General features: G+C 42.1%; 1 protein-coding gene across 3 annotated transcripts in view; it reads left to right on the forward strand.

Annotated features, from left to right (window-relative positions):
- Positions 1-1,844: 1,844 nt before the first annotated feature.
- The window catches only part of CALU (calumenin), a 38,053-nt gene continuing 15,219 nt past the window's right edge, over positions 1,845-24,678 (forward strand). Inside the window, exons 1-3 of one of the 3 annotated variants that reach the window (XM_080666590.1) lie at positions 1,888-1,948; positions 18,709-18,940; positions 20,711-20,768. Coding sequence is in view for 2 of the 3 variants with exons in the window: in XM_080666588.1 (XP_080522714.1) it covers positions 18,720-18,940 (221 nt within the window). In the remaining variant the exon portion in view is untranslated. Of the gene's footprint in view, positions 1,949-18,708; positions 18,941-20,710; positions 20,769-24,678 lie in introns of all 3 variants that reach the window. The other 2 variants (XM_080666588.1, XM_080666589.1) reach the window with 2 other exon arrangements.

The raw sequence follows: 24,678 nt of genomic DNA on the forward strand, positions 1-24,678 counted from the left end.
GTAATCCATTATTCCCATTCTTCAGCTTTACCACCTCCTATCTTTCCCCCTGAGTCCAATATCCTTCCACCCCGCCAACCCTGCAATCTATTGCTCCTTCTGGGTTTTCACTGTCCCTCATTTTCCTCATGCTCTAGGTGACTCCATCATGGAGGCAGTGCTAAAGGGAAAGAAGTTGGGGTTGTTCAATACAGTTAGCGATTGATACTGTTGGCATAAGAAATGTTCAAACCTGTAGACAATTTTTATGAATTTATTTGAGCCACTGATGACAAAGCCAGGAAGCAAAATCTAAATGGATCGAGAAAATGCTCTGGAGAATGGCAGTTTTGTAGCTTATTATATTTTATTAAATATATTTTATTGATTTCAGAGAAGAATAAAGAGGGAGAGAGAGATAGAAACATCAATGATGGGAGAGAATCGTTGATCAGCTGTCTCCTGCATGCCCCACATTGGGGATTGAGCCCTCAACCCGGGCATGTGCCCTTGACTGGAATCAAACCCAGGACCCTTCAGTCTGCCGGCCAATACTCTTGAGCCAAATCAGCTAGGGCTGTAGCTTATTTTATACATGAGAATAAAAGGAGGAGATGAAAGGAGGATTACATGAAATTCCTTGGTGGTAGATTAGGGGAGTGGGAGAGAATAAAACTGGGGAATCTCTGAGATTGGCTAAAGAGCAAGAAGGAGAAAAACATTTTTCATTGGTGGGTACAGGATAGTTAATAACATTTACAGCACACAGAGATGATATGCGAGGAACAAGAAAATAATGAGGGGTTCTGTGGTCTCGGGCTCTGGTGCCCACATTTGTGCATTGAGGAGGTCTGGAAAAGATTACTTGGACATTTCAAAGGTATGTGATTTTCTATGCAAAAAGACAATAGAGACTCTGGCCTGGTAGCACAGTTGGTAAGAGCATCATCGGATACACGAAGGTTTCTGGTTTGATCCCTGGTCAGGGCACATACAAGAATCACCCAGTAAATGCATAAATAAGTGGAAAAACAAATCGATGTTTCTCCCTCTTTCTCCCTTCCTCCCTCTCTCTGTAAAAAAACCAAAATTTTTAAGGCAATAGGCTCAGTTAAGGTAGATTGACCGTGTCGCCAGGTTGTGTAGCTCAGTGGTTGAGTATCGACCTATGAACCAGGAGGTCAGGGTTCTATAACCTATCAAGGCACATGCGGGGGTTGCGGGCTCCATCCCCAATAGGGGGCGTGGAGGCAGCTGATAAATGACTCATCATTGCTATATCTCTCTCCCTCTCCCTTCCTCTCTGAAATCAATAAAAAAATATATATTTTTAAAAAAGATTGACCTTTGTCAAGGAAGCTATCACCAACCATGACCCGCTTTTAGTTAGATTTTTTTTTATGTTCAGACTATCCTGTGTGGTTGCTTTTTGCCTCTGAGTTTGTAAGGCCCGCTATGGAGGCCTCCCCAGAGCTTCTCAGGTTTAGTATGTGGCCCCTTTTTCATTCACAACACAGTGGGATTAATTCAACCCTAGGTGCTCCGGGGCAGAAGATAACTAGCAGGGTAATCCAAGAAGCCCTGCCGAGACCCAGTCACGCGCTCTGACCCAGGACGGGGAGGCAGGCGGCCGCGCCCACAAGTTGCCGGGAGCAGGGGGCTGGGGCCCGCCGTCCCTACAGGACTCAGGACCAGTGCTGGCCGGGAATTCGGTCCACGCAGCTAGGCGCGCTGGCGGGGACGTGGCGCTTTCCAGCCAATCCCGGCTACTCGACTGTGGGGCCAATGGCTACCCAAGGAAGCTCTGCGTCAGCTGCGCGTTTGTTGTTGATTGGTCGGAAGGCCGCTGCCGAGGCGGCAGGGGCGGGGCGAGGGGGTCGCTTCCGGTTAGGCGGTGCTGGCGCGCGCAAGCTGAGCCGGTGGGTGAGTGGCGGCTGTGGCACCTTGGGCTCTGGTGTTAGGAGGAAAGGTAAGTACGAGGGAGCTCCCCCCTTTCTCAGCAGCCTCATGCTTTTTCGTTTTCCTTTTGTCCTCAGGCTTCGCTCCCGGCGCCGCAGGGATCTCCCTCGCCCCTGGCCTGTGTTTCTGCCAGTTCGGGGAGGTGGGGCCTGAGCCGGCTCGGACCCCGTGGCCCTGGGCGCGCAGCCGGGGCGGAGGCCGTCGCTCACCTCCAGCGCGCTCTAGGACAAGGGGCTTTCCCGGCGAACTGCGGCTCTCGGCTTTAGGTCCTGTGGGGTACTGTTTTGTGCCTGACTTGCCACGTCCTCGTCCTCTGCCTGGGCCCCGCCACTCACCGAGCCCTCGGACTAGAGGGCCACTCTTGTTGATCTCCTGAAGGTCAGAGGGCAGGCGGGTAGTGCCATTGTCACAGCTCCCTGCCACCTTCCCCTCACAGCCTGCTTGTGCCTGCCAACCTCTCCCCGAGGCCACATCCCGAGCGTGCGGCGCATCTGCCAGGAAAGTCGTGTTCGCTGACTTTGAAGGTGTAGAAACAAGTGGGGAAAGAAAGCATGAAAACAGTATGTGATTTAAAAAAACAAAACAAAAAAGAGTTCTGTGATTTTAAAGAAAAGCCGAATGTTTCGAGCTCCCATGTTTAGCTGCATACTTCAGTCAGCAACGGAGAGGGAAAGGGGTTTTAAAAGCTTTATTAGGGAACTGTTTTTACCTTGTCTGGTTGTTTCTAGCTCCAGTGCTTAATTCTGATTTTTAGCATGCCCCAAGTAAAAACTTAATTCCCTACACCTGCCCTGATTAAGAGTCCAGTAAGGTAGTTTGCAGTTTTGAAAGCTGCTTTTGCATCAAGACAAAAGCTCCTTGGGTCTCCTGATAAAACTTGAGGGTCTTCTATCTTAATTCCTTCGTGTCTTAAGCTCGCAGTAGTGTCTTTGAGAGTTGAATTTCATTTACTCCCTGGCATGGACCATACAGTCAACGTTAATAAATCGTTAATAAGGTTGCTTGTGGGAATCCTTTTCACGTCCCGCGTGGTTCAGGGTTCTGGTTCTGGAGAAGGCCGCACACAAATGAAAAGAGACTAGAAAAGCATTAATTTGGGAATATTGGGGGCCAGGCGGGAGTCCACCTCTAGGGGGAGGATTACACTCGCTCTGGCCTTGCTATCCCTTTTATTAAGACTATGGGATACACCCATATCCTTTAGGCAGGAAATTCCAATAATAGCCAATCAGCAAGAATTTATGTAAGAGTAACAGGTGGAGGCTGCTCCAGCTACCAATATCTCAACTAAACAATGAGTGATTAGCTCCAACCTTTCAGAGCAATTAAGGTTGACCAGCCTTCCGGATTCCCTTTCCACATCTCTCTATTAGTGGGACAACGATCGGTTTCCAGCAGTTGCTGGAAGGTAGAAAACTGTCATCTCTGATAAATTAGTCTTTGTCGTAGGATAAGACGACATAGGATGAAACTTGACATAAGACAAGTAACATGTTTGACCTCATTCAGTAGATTTTGTTAACGAAACACCGAACGGTGGCCATCACCAAAGAGTTTGTGTAGTACTGCAGAGTGTGCACATGCCAAGGGCCATTTGATTATTTATAACATCATTGACGGGCCATACAAAACTATCAGCTTAAAAATTAGCCTGCTGTATTTGGTCAAATATTTAGTTAGCTCACCTCTAATGCCATGGCAGGGCCAGACCAAATGATTTCCCACCCCTGGTCCGAATAGATAACCTGTATATTGCATTTGTGTGTAGAGAGGATGAGTTTGCTTAGGCATAATCTGAGTTTTGCAGTGATTCGGGGGTCTTTAGTAGGATCCTTTTGAAAATCACAACTGAGAAAACCATGAATTGACAAAGATGAACTGACTGGATGGTACTCATAGACAACTTTGAAATCAATTCATCGTCTCTCTCGATATGATGTTTGCTTCTATTCATCTAGTGATGTGTCAAAAGATACTTATTGGTGGTATTTTAAATACATTGCACCAGTATAGGTAATCAGTACATTGATATTAACGCAGGTTTTTCTATAACATGGGTATACCAGGGATGTTGGAATGACAGAGGTGTAGCCAAGGGATAGCCATTGGAAATGCTTGCTAGGCCCTAACATCCAAGATCCTCTATGAACTCTTAAACATAGCTGTTGCTGATGATGTAATTTATGTATTAGAGTGTAGGCCAGCACTTTGCCTGTTGCTGGCTGATGGCCACATCCGGTAAGGGGAATTGGGGGTTGGGGAGCATCAACAAACAGGAACAGCATTGCTGCCGAGTACCGTTCAACTAATCCAGTAAAATGTATTGGTATATAAAAGGTACAGACATTATAGTAGAGATTGTAGAGGGATGTTGATTTTTATTAGCTGAGCTCCCTGCCTTCCAAGAAGGTAGAATCTGTAGGGGAGTTAAAGAGACAACTTAAAGTAGCCTCTGGTCACTGTGGAGTGGTACATGCAAGTTTTGTAAAAGTTCATAGGAATTGGTACAGATCACTTCCAGTTGGAGTGATAATATGAGATAGGTCTTTTAATCTACGATTAAAAATTATTTATAGAAGTTTGGCACTGAAGGGAGGTTGAACTATAAACTACCAAAATTTTAAGGACTTTATGCATGCTACACATGCATAGCAAAATTACAAGTAGAAACCAAGGCTCTTGGCCCTACATTTTGCATAGCATCCCTATGGGAATTAATGATGTATTGAAGTTTTATCATCCAAAAGGAAACTATTTTTCCCCAGAATTTCTAGAGCTTTTGTTATTAAAGAAAATTTTTAATTCTGTAGCCAGAAAAATTTAGTTTGTACTTAGTTGCTTTAGTTATAGAACTGTTGAAGCCTGATAATATTTTGTCATTCTCTAAAGCTTTTCTTCTACAGCCAAGTTTGCACTTTTATGTACTTAACTGTCTTATAAATGTACTAGTAGCCCTGCGCACGAATCTGTGTGCCAGTAGCTCTCTGCCGCCCTCCTGTAACTCCCCCCCCCTCATAGCTTGCTGCCCTGCCCCCTCCTGTAGCTCTCCTACTCCCGCTTGCTTGCTGCCACCTCCTGTAGCTCCCCCTCTCCCCTCACCCCTAGCTTGCTGTCCTGCCCCCTCCTGTAGCGCTCCACTGCCCACTTGTAGTTCACTGCCCCACCCTCTGCAGATGTGTGATCTGGTTACACAGTTGGTCGTTACGCCTGCGTAACGGATAATTAGCTTATTCCTCTCATTATATAGGATGCCCTCACACAAATAGTTAATTAGAATATATTAATGAACTAATGTAAATTTGTTCTATCAAGGGAGAAACATTGAGTAAATGGTTTATCATTATTGTTATCAAATCATGAAGGATAACATTACTACTTTAATGTGGTAATTCATTGGTGGTTCTTATCCCAAAGTTTGTAAATAAAGAATGTCAGGTTGGTTGGAGCATCATCCTGTACACTGAAAAGTCTCAGGTTTGATTCCCAGTCAGGGCACATACCCAGGTTGTGGGTTCGATTTTCAGTTGTGGACCCATGTAGGAGGTAACTGTTAGATGTTTCTCTCTCTCTCTCTCTCTCTCTCTCTCTCTCTCTCTCTCTCTCTCTCTCTCTCTCCCCCCCCCCCCGCCCTTCCTCTCTCTCTAAAATTAAAAAAAGAAGATAACTAAATAGCTTTAATTTCTAGATTTCATAACCTGAGCCTTAGTATAGTTAGTAAATTGCTATCAGGCTGTTCTGTTCTCCCTCCCTTCTCCCAACCCCCAATCCACAATTGAAGTAGACACGTAAGCAGTGAGATTCTGCTTTTGCTGCATTTTAGAGGAATGCCTCTTTTCCCTGAATATCCAGCTCAGAGAACTGGAATTTTATCACCACACCCATTTCTCCCACTTGTTAACATTGAGCAATGGGTCTTTGGTCAACCAGAATAACTGTGAGATCACTCAATGCTAATGTTCTTGAGAAACTGAATTTAATCCAGGGATCTAAATTGCCCTGAAACAATTTAAGTGTTCTGTGACCAACAGATTTTTTTATATTAATTTACATATATACACACATATAATCAAAAAATGACTTGGAAGAGGGAGAAATGGCAAGATTTTAGAACTTTTAAGTAAATTTTTGAATGGATAAACTGATTCTTAAGGTTCATTGTTGTTATTGAAAGAAAATCAAGCTTAATCTTTTCTTATAAATTTACTGGAACAATTCATGAAAATAACTTTCAGAAGAAAATTATTGGTGACATACTGTAAAAGGATGACAGTTATATCTTTTCTAGCCCTTTTGTTTGTGTCTATCACAGCATTATCCAGTAGAAATATAATATAAACCACATATTTAGTTTTAAATTATGTGAAAATTTAAAACGTGAAATTAACTTAATAAATACAAAATATCATTTGTTAAAAAATAAAGTACAGTATAACACTTATACCACATCTTAATTCACACTAGCCATGTTTTTTATATATTTTTATTGACTTCAGAGAGGAAGGGAGAGGGAGAGAGAGAGATAGAAACATCAATGATGAAAGAGAATCATTGATCAATTGCCTTCTACACCCCACCCCACCCCAACCGGGGACTGAGTCTGAAACCTGGACATTTGCCCTGACCAGAATCAAACCATGACTTCCTGGTTCATAGTTGGACTCTCAACCACTGAGCCACACTACACTGGCTGGGCCGCACTAGCTACATTTTAAATGCTTAGTAGCCACATATGGCTAGAAGCTACTGTTCTGGGCAGTGCAAACTTAGATTTTTTTTTTTTTTTAAGAAAAAATATTAAACTTTACCCTTGGTGAGGGAGGAACAGAATTTTAGAGAGAACAACTTAGGTCATTTGAGAAATGGGAGATGGGAAGATGCATTTTTCACAATCATTGAATTACCTACTAGATCATGTGGTAAAAGCTTATAAAGTAAGTCCTTCACTTCTGTATGTCATGTTTTCCTAATGTCCTGTTATCCATTGATGTGTAGTTGTGATGATGGGAGAAGGAGCTTTCTATCATTTGGTTTCAGTTTGGTTGAAAGAGAAAGATGCTTCAGAAATAACTGCACTAATGTAGTTCTTCAGATGCCTTGTGTGAAAAGTGGTTTTCTACTCTTCTTACATCTTCCCACATAAAATATCTTGTCTTGGGAGATACACTTTGTTTCTGCTTGAACATTTTTATATGTATACTAGAGGGCCAGTGCATGCACTGGAGAGAGGGGGTTCCCTCAGCCTGGCCTGCCCTCTCTCGCAGTCCGGGAGTCCTCGGGGTGGGAGGCGACCTGGCAATCAGGGGAAGGCGATGCCCCATCACACCTCTGCTGCTGCCACTGCAGGCAATGCAAGCCTCGGCCGGCCCTGGTTACCTGAGCCTTGGGCAGCTGGGCAGCCACCATCTGAGGCTGGCCTGCACCTCAGGCTGGTCCTGGGCGGCTGGGGGGCTGAGGGGACTGGGGGACTCCAGAGATAGCTGCGCAGAGCGGCTGGGCTCACCTGGGGCTGGGCCCGGCCTTGCTGCGCCTGCCACCCTGGCAGGGCTAAGGGGACTGGGCACCACCATCTTGTGGCTGTGAGTGCTGCCATCTTTGAGGGTGTGGCAATCAGTTAGCATATTCCCTCCTTATTGGCTGTGGGCGCTGCCATCTTTGTGATGGCATGAGGGTCAATTAGCATATTCCCTCTTTATTAGATAGGATGTATTTAGATATATCTAGCACAGGGTTTTTTTTTAGTGTCTATAACAGCCGTGGGCAAACTATGGCCCGCGGGCTGGATCCGGCCCGTTCGGCTGTTCTATCCGGCCCGCGGAGCCAAAAGAGCAGAGGGTTCTCTTGCTCTCCCCTCCTCTCCTTTACTTTGAATTTATATTAGTTCACACAAACACTCCATCCATGCTTTTGTTCCGGCCCTCTGGTCCAGTTTAAGAACCCATTGTGGCCCTCGAGTCAAAAAGTTTGCCCACCCCTGGTCTATAATCATAAAACAAGGGGCCTTTTGTTAAAGTTTCTAATAAGTAGGAGTTGGTATATTTATATATGGGGATTATATGTATGTATATATGTAAATTAATATATATTGTATATAATTATTATATGTAAAATGTATATATATTAAGTGCAGGTTTTTCATCGCCTGCAGGAAAGATGAAGATAAAAGGTCATTGGCTTTGTCGATCAAATGGTCCTTGATGACCCTTTTAAGGCAATTTTATCAATGATAGGTGGCAGATTTCAGGGTGACAGTAGGTGGTGAGGAAGCAGAGACAGCAACATAGACTACTCCTAGAGACGTGATAAAGGAAAGGGAAGAGCAAGCAGGGTCTGGAAAGGAATGATTTTGGATTGTGGAGACCTGAGAAGTATTGATGGATTGGAGGAGCCTATAGAAGGGTGGGATTGAAAGTTTGAGAGACTCTCAAAAATCAATAAACATTTCCTGGGTGATATTTTTTAAAAAGTTTACTTGAATGGCCTTTATGCTGTGCAGTGGCGTGTGTTTTGTTGTTGTTGTTCAGTAACAATGTAAAAACAGCAACATTTTTTTCATCAAAATAGAAAAGAAAAACAAAGAGTAACTATAAACACAGTGGTATCATTCAGTCAGTGACCACACCACCTTCATTGTCCCATCCCCACTTGACTGTCACTACTATGTTTATATACCTGCTCACAGGTTGGCATTTCTTTATGCACACCTTTCTGACTCTCCCTCATGACCTCCCTCCTAAGAGATGCTGAATCTCTAGAAGGTTTTTCTTAGACTCTTCCCTCAATTACTTGGCTTCTTAGCAGATGCCCTGACTACTGAGTGGGAGGGAATTTGGTCCAGTTCAAAAGAGACCCACTTCCCTCCTCTACCTCCCGACCTCATCCAGTTATATAACAGATGAAATCCAAAACATTGATCTTAGTGAGTTCTAGTGTCTGTCCTGTCCCAGAACCATCTGGGAGAGAGAGAGAAAATACTTGTGGGGCATAGAAGTGATCTTTTGTTAACTGAATAGTGTGTATCAAATGCAAAGAGGACTAATGGGCCAGCTAGCCAGTGGGCTACCTGGGACATCTATCTAAAAGGTGCTGTATTCAGCCTGGTCTGCATGGCTCAATGGTTGAGTGTCGACCTATGAACCAAGAGTGTGTTTTGTTGTTGTTGTTCTTCAGTAACAATGTAAATTGTTTGATTCCTAGTCAGGGCACATACCCAGAGTTGTGGGTTCTGTCCCCAGTGTGGGGCGTGCAGGAGGCAGCTGATCAGTGATTCTCTCTCATCATTGATGTTTCTCTCTCCCTCTCCCTTCACCTATGAAATCAATTTAAACAAAATAGATTAAAAGTGTTGTACTTTGCAATATGTACTTATTTCTTTAAAAACTATGTTCCTCTCCAAACACACTAAATACATGATTTAAGAAAATACATTGTTTTAAAGGGTGCATGATTACTAACCTGCAAAAAAAAAAAAAAAAGTTTGAGAGAGAGGGCAAGGAAAGAGATGGATAAATGATAAAACCAGATCACTTTGCTTTTATTCTGGAATTCTTCTCTTATCCTGTATCAAGATGTTAAGCCTCAAATTTAAATGTAGCTTCCCCTCTAAATCACAGTGCATCAATCTGTTACATTTCTCTATGTCATGTATATCAAAACTTTGTACAGTATCTTTTTCCAGGCCTTGATAATATTAGTGGGCTTAAGCATTTATTCATAATGCAACATTTGGAGTTTGCAAGAGTTGTTACAGTATTTTATTTTGGGGATACAATTAATCATTTATAAAATGTTCCTAAAAGTGAAGTCCCCTTATTAATAGGCATAAGGAAAACCCTCTGTTGCAATGACTTGATTTTACTTCATTCTGTAAACCTGTAACATTATAGATATTGTTTGGATATATCACAAAATATCAACAACATATGTATAATTTATTACTTGTCTCTAAAGAGTTTTATTTTTCTAAGGAATTATTAGTAGTTGAAGATGGAAGTTTCCTTTTGCCCTTAAATAAAGACATTTAATGTTTAAGAGAGCCACTAAATCTCTTAATTTTCTCTTCATTGTTCTACTGATTTGATTGATCAGTTGAATTATTGAAGGTAGGCTGGAGTGTTACTATGGAGGAGTGTGTTTTACTTTAAAAATAGGGTTTCTGTCCTAAGAATAGATAGATATTTCCTTCAGTCTGCTTTTTCAATCTGGAAAAATGGCTTGAAAATGTTTGCTTTGCTACTTAATATTGAAGAGTATTTATTATAGTGTTTGAAAAGTAATACACATAAAAAGGTAATATACACTGAGTGGCCAGATTATTATGATCTCTGAACGTATAATAATCTGGCCACTCAGTGTATTTACATGTGTGTGTGTATGAGGTGTGTGTGTAAAGGTTCACTCCACACCAGCCTCACCACCCCACCCCATCTCTTCTCCCTTGAGTGTAGGGGATATCACTGTTTACAGATAGATGTTTATTCTTCCACACCATTTTTGTGCATATATGTTATATTTTATACAAATACTAGAGAACCAATGCATGAAATTCGTGCAAGAGTAGGCCCTTGCAGCCCCGGCTGCCTTGTTGCCCTGTGTGGGCCAACCCCCCGCCCACTGGTCATTCTGCTGTCTGGTCTAATTAGCATATTAGCTCTTTATTATATAGGATAAACAACCTGGTGAGGTTGTTTGGTTTTGCTTTTTATATAAATGAGACCTTAACATTGTTTTGTAACTTGTGTTTGTTGTTGCTGCTGCTGTTTGTTTAACAGGTCTTGGTGAGTTCTCAAATTCAGTGCTGATAGATCTACCTCATTTTTTTAAACCACTGTGTAGTGTGCCATAATATAGATATTAGTTTCAGGTGTACAACATAATGATTAGACATTATTATAACTTATGAAGTAATCCCCCCAATAGTCTAGTATACACCTGACACCATACATAGTTATGATAGTATTATTGACTATATTCGCTATGGTATACTTTACATCCCATGACTATTTTGTAACTGCCAGTTTGCACTTTTTGTCATTCTAAACCAGGTGTCCTCAAACTACGGCCCGCGGGCCACAGTACCGAGGACATTTATCCGGCACACCGGGTGCTGCTGCCTGTCTTGCTTAGCAGCCGACTCGTCCGGGCCCGCAGTGCACATAGGAATTTGTTCATAGTTTTGTTTTGTTTTTTTAATATAGTCCGGCCCTCCAATGGTATGAGGGACAGTGAACTGGCCCCCTGTTTAAAAAGTTTGAGGACCCCTGTTCTAAACTATCATCATTGAACACCTGTATACCAGTATGTTTATATACAAATTTGGATGTTTTGATCAGATAGCATGAAACAAAATGTTGATAAACTTTTAGAAGCTTATCTCAGTTCTAACATTGCTGGGAACAACTTAGGAAAAGTACCACCTTCTTCCCCTATCTCAGGGGTCACCAGGTCTTGCTTTCACATTACTTTCATGGGTTTCATCAGTCTTAACAACTATCTATTTTGAGAATGGTACTTGGGAAATGACTGCCTCTCATTATCTCCTTCACTACATTTCTTTTTGATTCATTGGCAATGTCTTATTTGCTTTCTTTCCACTTTTAAGGAATTTTTATATAATGTACTCATCATTAACTGTGCTTAGCATTTTTTTGGTTTATTGACTCTAAAGCACTCTATAAATCCAAGTTAATACAATGTAACTTCCTTTAGCTACTATTTGGGGGTCATAAGAAAAATGGAGGAGAACCAAGATGGCAGTGTAGGTAAACACCAGTACTTGCCACCTCTAAACTACATCAAAATTACAGCTAAAATACAGAACCACCTGAAATCTGGCTGAATAGAAGTCGTACAACTAGAGAAGTATAAGAAAAAAGCACACTGCCCAGCCAGCATGGCTCTGTGGTTGAACATTGACCTATGAACCAGGAGGTCACAGTTCTATTCCCAGTCAGGGCACATGCCTGGGTTGTGGGCTTGATCCCCATTAGGGGGTATACAGGAGGCAGCTGATGATTCTCTCTCATCATTGATGTTTCTCTCCCTTCCTCTCTGAAATCAATAAAAAAAAATAGTTTTAAAAAGAAGAAAGCACATTGTGACTGGTAGGAGCGGAGGTGTGGACTGGACTAGTCTGATACCCACGTGTCCTGTTTTGTTTTGTTTTGTTTTTTTCATCAGGAGGGTTATCTTGGCTGCAGAGACCTCCCATGAGGAGCAAGGTATCCCAACTGCCCACCAGACCCCCAGCCCAAGGTTCCAGTGCTGGGAAGAGAAGTCCCTCTAACTTTGGGCTATAAAAACCAGTAGGGATTGTGGCTGAGTGAGATGGAGGCCGCTAGAGACCCAGGCAGTCCCTCTTAAAGGGCCCATGTAAGAACTTACACAGTCTCAATCCCTCTGAGCTCCAGCACTGGGGCAGCAGCTTAGGGGGATCCAGGGACATATGGGGAGGAACTGGATTGTCTGGCATTAGAACAAGAACTTGGGGGCGGCTTTTTCCCAGACAGGTGCTTGTAGCAGTCATTGTTCCTATGCTGAGACCTTCCCGGTCACAGAGCTGACTGGCAGCCATATTTGAGTTTCCATTAGCCTAGCTCACACTGTTCGTTCAGCCTTGGTGATTCCCTGAGACCTTGCCTCATCCAACTTGCAGCCACACCCAAGCTGTTTGCAGCTGTTTTTCCATATGAATGACCTGTCCTGGCTAGGCTTCAGACTTTACTAAAATCTCTCAAAACAAGCAGCAGTTGGTGTCAGTGTGCCCCATTCCTCTCAATAAGAGGCCACTAGGGGTCCGGCACTAGCAGCAGCCTGCCTTGCTTCACAGCTTGGCCTTGCCTGGGCAGTCCCAAGCCCAACTCAAGTAGTGGCCATCTGCAGATCACTCTGTAGCTCCTGCCAGGTGGCCTGAGAGCCAGTACACCCAGTGGACAGCTTCAGACTATACAAGATTACAATTCTGTACATCCATGAGCGACACACTCAAGGGGCAGACTCAGTGAGTTCCAAATTCCCACTGAGCAAGTCCTGCTCCATAGTAGTGTCTCCTGCACAGTAACTCTTCCACTGTAGTTGCAGCTGGTCCTCACAGCCAATTGGTCTGGAGGTCATTTCCTTCCAGTGTCACCAATAGCAATCAAGGCTCAATTACAAGACTGCACACAGGGGTACACCTAGAGTGCCCAGCTTAGGTGACTGGGGAGGCTGAGCCACTGGGCCCTGCAGAACACCTACACAAGGCTACTCTACCAATTTCAGGAGATATAGCAGCTCTACCTAATACATAGAAACAAACACAGGGAAGCAGCAAAAATGCAGAGACAAGGAAACATGTCACAAATGAAAGAACAAGAAACTTCCAGAAAAAGAACTAAATGAAATGGAAGCAAACTACTGGATACAGAGTTCAAAACAATGATTATAAGGATACTCAAGGATCTTAATGAGAGCTTCAAGAGATTTAGTGAGAATTTCAAGGATCTTAGAATTTCAAAGACATGAAAAAGGACCATTTAGAAATTAAGCATATGCTAACTGAAATAAAGAATGATTTAGAGGGATTCAGCAGTAGAGTAGAGGATTCTGAGAATCAAATCAATGGTTTGAAATATAAGGAAGCAAAAAATACCCAATCAAAACAGCAAAAAGGAAAAAGAATATGAAGATAGTGTAAGGAGCCTCTGGGATAACTTTAAGCATGCCAACATTCGCATTATAGTGGTTCCAGAAGGAGAAGAGAGAGAGCAAGATATTAAAAACCTATTTGAAGGAATAAGGACAGAAAACTTAACCTTCCTGGTGAAAGAAGTAGACTTACAAGTCCAGGAAGTGTAGAGTCCCAAATAAGAGGAACTCAGAGAGGCCCACATCAAGACACATCATATTAAAATGCCAAACGTTAAAGACAGAATTTAAAGCAGCAAGAGAAAAGCAGTTACCTACAAGGGAGCACCCATACAACTTTTAGCTGATTTCTCAACAGAAACTTTGCAGGCTACAAGGGAGTGGCAAGAAATACTCTTAAGTGATGAAAAGCAAGGACCTACAACCAAGATTACTCTACCCAGCAAAGCTATCATTTAGAATTGAAGGTCAGATAAAGAGCTTCCCAGACAAGAAAAAGCTAAAGGAGTTCATCACCACCAAACCAGTATTACATGAAATATTAAAGGGTATTCTTTAAGAAGGAGAAGGCTGAGGAAAATATGAACAATAAAATGGCAGCAACTACATATTTAACAACAAAGGAATCCAAAAATCAAAATAAACAAGGAATCTGATGAACAAAATAAATTAATAAAATAGAACCAGAGGCATAGAAACGTGGAACAGACTGATGAATCTCATAGGGAAGGGGGGAGAGAGGGCAGGTAGAGATTAACCAAAGAATTTCTATTGCATATATGCATTACCTATGAACACAGACAATAGGGTGGTGAAGGGAATGGGGAAGGGGAGAGCATCTGTAATAACTCTCAACAACAGTTTTATTTAAGTCAGAAAATGGAAATAAATGTAAAAAAAATAAAAATTTATACATTAAAATATGTTTAACCCCACTATTTTCAACCTTTTTCATATCATGGGACACAAAAATAGCTATAATATTTGTTCATTCACAGCGGAGGCTTTGTTGCTTTGGCTGTTGTCATTTTTTTTTTAAATATATTTTTATTGATTTCAGAGAGGAAGGGAGAGAGAGAGAGATAGAAACATCAATGAGGAAAGAGACTCATCAGTCAGTCGGCTGCCTCCTGCGTGCCCTGTACTAGAGATCAAGCCTACAACCTGAGCATATGCCCTGACAGGGAATCGAACTATATGACCTCCTGGTTCATAGGTCAACACTCAACCACCAAGCCACACCAGCCGAGCCTGTTGTCATTTGTTTGTTTGTTTTAATTTTTATTGTTGAAATTATTACACATTTCCCCTTTTTTCTTCCATTGACCTCTTCTAGCTCGCCCCTGCCCCCCTTCCCACGCCTTTACCATCCTGTTGTCATTGTCCATGGGTTATGCATATTCACACAGGTTTCCTATTGTCATTTTTTAAATTTGACAATCTAAGAGAAAAGAGGTCAGTGCCTCTGATTAAATAGTCAGGTATTGCATGTTTTAAAATTTAGGGGTGGTACACCAGTGTGCTGTGGCATACCAGTTTAAAATAGCTGGTGTAATCTCTGGACATATTTAGTTTTCTTATCTCCTGGCATAATTCATTCTTCATTCTAGTTCCCAAACTTTGAGGTAGGATCAGATATATGCAGTTTCTTCATATTAAGTACTAGAGGCCTGGTGCATGAAATTCATGCATGGGGGGGGGGGGGTCCCTCAGCCTAGCCTACACCCTCTCCAATATGGGATCCCTCTCACAATCCAGGACTGCTGGCTCCCAAATGCTCGCCTTCCTGCCTTCCTGATTGCCCCTAACCGCTTCTGCCTGCCAGCCCAATCACCCCCTAACCACTCCCCTGACAGCCTGACTGCCCCTTACTGCCCTCCCCTGAAGGCTTGGTCCCTCCCAACTGCCCTCCCCTGCTGGCCATCTTGTGGCGGCCATCTTGTGTCCACATGGGGGCAGGATCTTTGACCACATAGGGGCAGCCATCTTGTGTGTTGGAGTGATGGTAAATTTGCATATTACTTTTTTATTAGATAGGATAGAGGCCTGGTGCACAAGTGGGGGCCTGCTGGTTTGCCCTGAAGGGTGTCCCAGATCAGGGTGGGGGTTCCCCTGGGGCGTGGGGCGGCCTGGGCGAGGAGCCTGTGGTGGTTTGCAGGCCGGCCACGTCCCCCGGCTACCCAAGTGGAGGCCCTGGTATCTGGGATTTATTTATCTTCTATAATTGAAACTTTGTAGCCTTGAGCGGAGCCAAGCCTCCTGCTTGCTCTGTGGCCGCAGCCATTTTTGTTGGGATTTATTTATCTTCTATAATTGAAACTTTGTAGCCTTAAGTGGAGGCCAAGGCAAGGCCAGGGCTGCGGAAAGCTTGGCTTCTTCCATTGCCGGGGAAACCCAAGCCTCCTGCTCACTCCGTGGCGCAGCCATCTTGGTTGGGTTAATTTGCATGCTCGCTCCTGATTGGCTGATGGGCGTGGCTTGGTGTAGCAGAGTGATAGTTAATTTGCATATTACTCTTTTATTAGATAGGATACTTTCAGGTTAAATTTCTTAAGATATTACTATGGCTGTTTGAGAGTTTGGTTAGAATAGTGGTTCTTAATCTGACTGTCTTTTTTTTTTCTTTCTGTTCCCCCCCCCCCTTCTTTTTTTTTTTCTTTGTGACTGTCTTTTTAAAATATTAATAGCCAGAGGTGGGATGTAGTGGTTGTATTTTCTAAAAAATGTCCAGATGATTCTAGGGTGCAATCTGGATTGAAAACCACTGTGATAGAAGGTATGCCGAAAGAATTTTCATATTTTAAAAAGTATTTACATATAAGATGTGAGCCCTTAGACTAGATTGTTCCACTAATGACATCCTGGGGAAGTTGAAGTCTGTGGCTGGTTTAATCTACAGATTTTAGGACAAGGTAATGCAGTTAACATACATGGAATGCAGTGTTCCTCTGTACTGTAGTTTTTATTAGTTTCCTAGGGTGCTGTAACAAATTACCACAAACTGGGTGGCTTCAAAGGACAGAAATTCATTCTCTCATAGTTCTAGAAGCTAGACATTAGGAACCAAGGTGTTGGCTCTAGGGGAGGATCCTTCCTTTCCTCTTCCTAGCTTCTGGTTTCTTGACTTGTAGATGCATCACTCCAATCTGTGTCTCTTCATAACATGGTATTCTCTTCTGTGTATCTTTGTCCAGATCAGTCATTGGCTTAGAGCCCATCCTAATCCAATATGACCTCATTTTAACTTGATTACATCTGCAAAGATCCTATTTCCAAATAAGGTCACATTTGTATGTATCAGGGATTAGGACTTCAGCATATCTTAGGGAAATGCAATTCACCCACAATAAGCTTCATGCCTTAATAATCACCTATCCGTCTAGGAAGGGAGCCATTGGTCATAAAGGGAAATGAGTAAGACATAATGTGAAATTGCAAAAACTTACTCTCATTGCAGGAGAAAAGCATTCAGAATTTGTGTTCTGATGAAGATTTAGTTAAAATAATGAAAGCCTGGGGAAATCTTCCCCCTTGATTTTTAATTTTACAGTTTTTTCTCAAATTTTACAGTTTAACATCTCAGGACAGTACTGTGGGGTATCTGTAGAGTGTGCCAAAAAGGTTTCCTGAAGTTTCTCTGCAAATTTTTTTCTCTGCAATTTTTTGGTCACATTTTTCAGTAAGGTGTTCCAGCCTGGTGCTTTTAGAATCACCTGTGACTGAAGAGATTTTGAAGATATGGAGTAGGGCAGTGGTCGGCAAACCGCAGCTCTCAAGCCACATGCCGCTCTTTGGCCCCTTGAGTGTGGCTCTTCCACAAAATACCACCTGCGGGCACGCACGTATAGTGCGATTGAAACTTAGTGGCCCATGCACAGAAGTCAGTTTTCCGCTCTCAAAAGAAATTTCAATCGTTGTACTGTTGATATTTGGCTCTGCTGACTAATGAGTTTGACGACCACTGGAGTAGGGCCTTGGAATTGGTACTTTGAACAGTACTTCAGGTGGTCCTTATGCTTGGGAACTCTGGGGAAACACAATATATAGGGTGATAAAGCAGTTGTTATTCATCACTGTACCATCTGAATGGTTTGATCTTTGAAGGGGATTTGAGATTGAGTCTGGATATGGGAGATGGCTTGGTGCTATAGGCCAAGGGCACTGCAAATATTTCATTGGCTCCTTATCTGATGATCATCAGGATCATCTGAGAAGCATTTAAAACTACAAGTGCCTAGATTCAATTTCAGAGATTCTAATTCAGGGGTCCTCAAACTTTTTAAACAGGGGGCCAGTTCACTGTCAGACCGTTGGAGGGCCAGACTATAGTTTAAAAAAAAAACTATGAACAAATTCCTATGCGCACTACGGGCCCAGGTCGAGTCGGCTGCTAAGCAGGACAGGCAGTGGCACCCGGCGGGCCGGATAAATGTCCTCGGCGGGCCGCAGGTGGCCCGCAGGCCATAGTTTGAGGACGCCTGTTAGTGAAAACTTTTTCAAAGCTTTCTAGGTGATTCTAATAACCAGCCTGGTTTGAAGACCAGACCATTAATATAATACAAAAAGTAAAGTATTGGAGTCATTATGTCTAGATTTAAATCTTGGTTCTTTCACTTTTAAATCTTATGAACTTGGGCAAAATGATTAATGTTCTTTGGTGTTTTTTATTTTTAGGTTATTATTTTTAATTGATTTAAAATTTTATTTTTTAATGTATTTTATTGATTTTAGAGAGAGAGAGATAGAAATATCAGTGATGAGAGAGAATCATCGATCAGCTGCCTCCTGCATGCCACCCCCTGGGGAACGAGCCCTTGACCTGGGCATGTGCCCTGACCGAAAATCGAACTCACCACCTTTTGGTGGACAGGACAACGCTCCAACCAACTGAGCCACACTGACCAGGGCACTTGGGTGTTTTTTAAAGGGAGACTACTTACAAGGTATAATTCCTCGTAAACCTACAATTAGATGAAGGAAATTGGTGAAAATTTCTCATCCTAAAACTGGAAAGTCTGATATTCTACTGTATTTATTTTATGGGTAAATGGTAATATTTGGGGTTATAGCGAATCAATAATAACTAGGTGTGAACTTTTTAATTAAGCATACCACCTCTTAAATTAACCACCGTTCTTTCTCTTTAAGATCTGATTACCATGGACCTACGACAGTTTCTTATGTGTCTGTTCCTGTGCACAGTCTTTGCCTTGAGCAAGCCCACAGAAAAGAAAGACCGTGTACATCATGAGCCTCAGCTCAGCGACAAGGTTCACAATGATGCTCAGAGTTTTGATTATGACCATGATGCCTTCTTGGGTGCTGAAGAAGCAAAGACCTTTGATCAGCTGACACCAGAAGAGAGCAAGGAAAGACTAGGGTAAGGTGTCAGCCCTCAGGGGGCTGGTTTGGATACTGACATTTCTTTATAAATCAATTCATTCTTTTTTTCCTCACTGACTCAAGTCACCCAGTAAAGCTTTGTTGAACTACATTTTATGAAAGCTAATCACAGACTTGCTACCACTAAAATGTAATTAACACTTGCTCTTATTCATTTCTCCATCGAATAGCTGTTTTTACCTCACTCTATAAAGCAAAGTCATTTTTGCATAAAAGTACCAAATATTATTAAAGGGCTCAGCTTGATCCCAAAGGTACATTACCTGGTAGGGGAAGAAGTGGGTGGCTTCTCATCCTTGCCTTTTTTAATTTTTAAAACCTTTCCTGACCTATTGCCCAAGCCAAGTGTTTTGAGTGGCTAATAAAATGCAAATTAAACCTCTGGACTAATTTCTCTAAAGTTTATTATTTCCTAGAGTGTCCCTGGCCCTCTTTGTTTTCAATCTCAGATATTAGCTTAATTAAAAACAAAAACTTTTTAGAAGATTGTAAAGGTAATGGTCTTAATGTCAGATATGAATTGCTGTTTCAGTAACAGCGGGCCATAGTCAGGTTCCATGGCTCTCTCAGCCAGTGTCTTTGTACTTAAACCCTTGATTTTGGTAGAGTCCCAGTGGATTATTTCTAACTGAGGATCTGAGAATGTCTTTTGGCTCTTCCAAAACCTTACTTTTTAAGGAAATGCAGGTTAATTTAATGAGCGTTTTCTCCTCAGTGATCATAGTGGTGTTACTTTCTGAATTATATTCAAGAGATTTGTTGGAAAGTTGTACCACATAGAAACTTCCAAAAATAGTTTGTTGTCATGGCTAATGCCATGATTAGGAGACATTAGAGGGTTTGTTTTGAGTGATACTTCAGGATAAACTTATTTTATTCTTTCTACAATATTTCTTTTTATTATTGATTTTGAGAGAGAGAGAGAGAGAGAAGCATCAATGAAAGAAAAACATCATCAATTGGCTGCCTCCTGCACACCCCCTACAGGGGATAGAGCCTGCAACCCCGGGCATGTGCCCTAACTGGGAACCATGACTTCTTGGTTCCTGAGTCACACCAGCTGGGCTACAATATTTTATTCTTTTTTTTTCTCTCTCTCTTTTTCTACAATATTTTATTCTTAAACACTAAGAGAAAGCAAAAGATTTTTCTATGTAGAATGAGAAACTGTCCTAAAACACTTGAAAGTAGATAAAGAAAAATAATATTAGTCAGTTTTCTATTAGGTTGCTGTTCTAGCTTTGAGAGACCGTGATCACTTTTAATTTTAATCTTATAAATGTGCTAACATTCCCAACTGAAAATAGAGCTGCATGAGGGAATTCTCATTCTTCATGTCTTGCCTATTAATGTGCATGTCCAACCCACATTTTGTCTGCACATATTTCTCTGCAGAATTACTCTTAAATAATGAAAGGCCCTTCGGTTAGTGTCAGTCAGGCTCTGTGAAGGGAGTAGAATAGCTATTAGCAGCTTTCAGTAGAGAGAATGATTCTTTTTTGTCATCAGTGAATATCAAAAGTGCAACACATGAGCAGACTCCATTTTTGTTTGAATAAGATCATACTTTTTATGGAATGTATGAATGAGTTAAGTACTGTTTGCTTCTCCCCAAATTTTGGAAATAATGACAAATATCCCCAGTTCATAAGGTAACATACTATTAGAAGCAATAATTCCTGGTGAGCTTTTTTTTTTTTTTTTTTTAACTTATTCACTGTGGCATTTCTAAACATTGTTTTGGTAGGTGACTATACACCAGACGTTGGAAACAACAGATTCCCCTCTTCCATCTATTCTAGAAGGCAAGTAATTATTAGGAGACAAGATTATTGTTCATACCTGTAGTTGTAAAAATTCACTTTTTTTTTAATCCTCACCTGAGGATATGGTTTTATTGATTTTTTTAAAAATTGTTTTTATCTTTTTATTGTTTTTCTTTTTTTTTTTTTTTTTTTTAAGAGAGAGAGTGAAACATCAATAGGTTGCCTCCTATATATGCTCCAACAGGGGATCATATCTGCAACCTACGTATGTGCCCTGATTGGGAATTGAACCCCAACCTTTTAGTTTTTGGGACAATGCTCTAACCAACTGAGCCACCTGACCAGGGCAAAAGTCACAACTACTATTTGTAGTTAATCCTCACCTGAGGATTTTTTTTCCCATTGATTTTTTTTTTTTTTTTTAAGAGAGTGGAAGGGAGTTATGAGGGAGGGGCAAAGAGAGAGAAAAACATCGATGTGAGAGAGACACATCAATTTGCTGCCTCCTGCACTCAGGGGATCAAACCCACAACCCTTCCTTCAGTTTGAGGGCTGACGCTCTAACCACTAAGAAAAACCGGCCAGGGCTTCACTATTATTTTTACATCTTTAGTAGTGATAGCTACTAAAGAATTTTAAAACAAAGTTTTAAATTTCTTTTTTTATTAAGAATGCTGACAAATAGAACACTTTTTTGTATGTGTTATATTTTCAACCTCACTCCCCCACCCCAAGAAGTCTAAATTTTCATTTAAGTGTCCTTCAGGTGAAGATTTGTTTTGTGTGTGTATGTGTGTTTTAAACATTTTATTTTACTTTTAAAATTTTTATTTTATTTTTTAATATATTTTTATTGATTTCATAGAGGAAGGGGTAGAGGGAGGGAGAGATAGAAACATCAATTTTGAAAGAGAATCATTGATTGGCTGCCTCCTGCACGCCCCACACTGAGGATTGAGCCTACAACCCAAGTATGTGCACTGTCTGGGAATTGAACAGTGACCTCCTGGTTCATAGGTCAATGATGAACCACTGAGCCACCATGGCCCAGCTATTGTTAATACTTCCATGGCCTCTTGGAAAAGTAGACTGAGGCCAATAAAATTAGCTGGCCCAGATGGGTAGAGGATGGAGGCTGGAGAGCCTGACTTTTATATTTTTATTTATTTATTTACTAGAGGCCCGGTGCACAAAATTCGTGCACAGAGGGGTGTGTGTGTGTGTGTGTGTGTGTGTGTGTGTGTGTGTGTGTGTCCCCAACCCAGCCTGTACCTTCTCCAATATGGGATCCCTCAAGGGATGTCCGACTGCCCAATGGGATCGGGCCTAAACAGTCAGTCGGACATCCCTCTCACAATCCAGGGCTGCTGGCTCCCAACCACTTGCCTGCCTGATTGCCCCTAACCGCTTCTGCCTGCCAGCCTAATCACCCCCTAACCACTCCCCTGCCAGCCTGATTGACACCTAACTGTTCCCCTGCTGGCCCGGTCACCCCCAACTGCCCTCTTCTGCAGGCCTGGTCCCCCCCAACTGCCCTCCCCTGCAGGCCTGGTCCCCCCAACTGCCCTCCCTTGATGGCCTGATCACCCACAACTGCCTTCCCTTGCCGGCCATCTTGTGGCGGCCATCTTGTCTCCACATGGGGGTGGCCATCTTGTGTGTTGGAGTGATGGTCAATTTGCATATTACTCTTTTATTAGATAGGATTCCATCATCATCTACCCCCCTATACCCTCTTTGTCTCTTTTCAGAAAAAGGTTGCCAACCACTGTATTAAACACTGGGGTAGTTCTGTTGAAATAAATAGAATGACATTCAGCCAACTTCAATGAGAAAAGTCCATCTAAATAGTCCCATCTTTTTTTTAATCTGAGTGATCCTTCTTTTTAGGCCTACTTATTATAACTTATAATAGCTTCAAATCTTTTGGGAGCCCTCGCTGGTGTTTCTTAGTGATTCGAGTATCAGCCCATGCACTGAAGGGTCTCAGGTTCAATTCCTGATCAAGGGTACATATCTGGGTTGCAGATTTGATCCCAGGCCTGAGTGGGGGCAAGTGCAGGAGGCAACCAATCAATGTCTCTCTCCCCCTCCCTCCCTCCCACTCTCTAAAAATCATTGGGCCCTAGCTGGTTTGGCTCGGTGGATAGAGCATCGGCCTGTGGACTGAAGGGTCCCAGGTACGATTCCGGTCAAGGGCACATGCCCGGGTTACGGACTCGATCCCCAGTAGGGGGTGTGCAGGAGGCAGCCGATCAGTGATTCTCTCTCATCATTGATGCTTCTATCTGTGTCTCCTTCTCCCTTCCTCTCTGAAATAAATAAAAATATGTTTAAAAAAGAAAAATCAATGGAGCCCAGCGGGCATGGCTCAGTGGTTGGGCTTCCCAAACAGGGCACATGCCGGATTGCAGGCTCAGTCCCCAGAGTGGGGTGTGCAGGAGGCAGCCGATCAATGATTCTCTCTCATCATTGATGTTTCTATTGCTCCCTTCCTCTCTGAAATCAACTTAAAATATTTTTATAAATAAAATACATAAATAAAAATCAATGGAAAAATATGCTTAGGTGAGGATTAATAAAACAAAAATAAATTTCTTTTGGGAATGGAAGGGGCAAAGTTGCAAATAATTTTTTGGTCTTATGCCCATGTAGATAAAGGAGGGTATTTAAGAGATGGCTTCTTACTGCTTTACCTTTTACTGATTTAACATTTTAAATCAGAAGCTACAAGATTACACATTCTCTGAAGGAAAATGCTTGTTAATTATAGGATATAAGTTATGCCTAACACCATATCAATATCAAGATGAGTCTCTTCCATAGGAACACTCATACTCTGATTCTACTCACTTTCTAATGTATTTATGAAATGGGAAAAGATATTATTTGCTACCAAGTGACAGTCTTTTTCAATCCTGCATTTAATAGAGCATAAGAATATGCCATGTTTTCAAATCTGTTAACAGTTGTTTTTGTTTTTGTTTTTGTTTTTAAATATATTTCTTTATTGATTTCAGAGAGGAAGGGAGAAGGAGAGATAGAAATATCAATGATGAGAGAGAATCATGGATCGGCTGCCTCCTGCACACCCCCCACTGGGGATCGAGCCCGCAACCCAGGCATGTGCCCCTGGCCGGAATCGAACCTGGGACCCTTCAGTCCACAGGCTGACGCTCTATCCACTGAGCCAAGCCGGTTAGGGCTCTGTTAAGAGTTTCATTTAAAGTTCCTATTCTAGCCCTGGCCAGTGTGGCTCAGTTGGTTGGAGCATTGACCTGTACAACAAAAAGGTTATGGGTTCAGTTCCAGATCAGGGCATATACCCAGGTTGCGGATTCAAATTCCAGTCAGGGTGTGTATGGAAGGCAACTGGTTGATATTTCTCACTTTCTCCCTCTCCTTTCCTCTCTTTCTGAAATCAGTAAGAACATATCCTCAGGTGAGGATTAAAAACAGAAAGTGTAAAGTTTTTTTTCCAAACTGGGCCACTTACTTGTGTGACTTTATATGTTATTTTAGCTTCTATGACAAGTTGATTGTATCTTTAAACTGAAGTTTTCATATGCACATGTTTTGAAATCCTTAAATTAAGATAACAGATCTAGTGGAAAGAAGCTCAGGAAGGGCAAAGTATGTTGATTTTTGAGCTTTGTAATTTTGCTTTATCATGTGCATGCTAACCCTCTCAGCTTATTAACATTCTCATAATCATATGCATTCTTCCCACATTATTTCCTGTGTTCTTTGTTTTTGTGGTTATATGTAGAAATCCAGTTTGACATCTACATATATAAAGAGGTAATATGCACATTAGGCTGGGACTCCATAACGGGTCACGACCAGACAGGAGGAGGTTGCACGCGCAGGTGAGGCCCAGAGTGGAGACGGAGACAGAGGCAGGGGGGCCTGCCCAAGCAGGCGTGGCAGCTTGGGCAGCCCTGGAGTG

This window comes from Plecotus auritus (assembly GCF_963455305.1).
Source record: "Plecotus auritus genome assembly, chromosome: 4".
NCBI lineage: Eukaryota > Metazoa > Chordata > Mammalia > Chiroptera > Vespertilionidae > Plecotus > Plecotus auritus.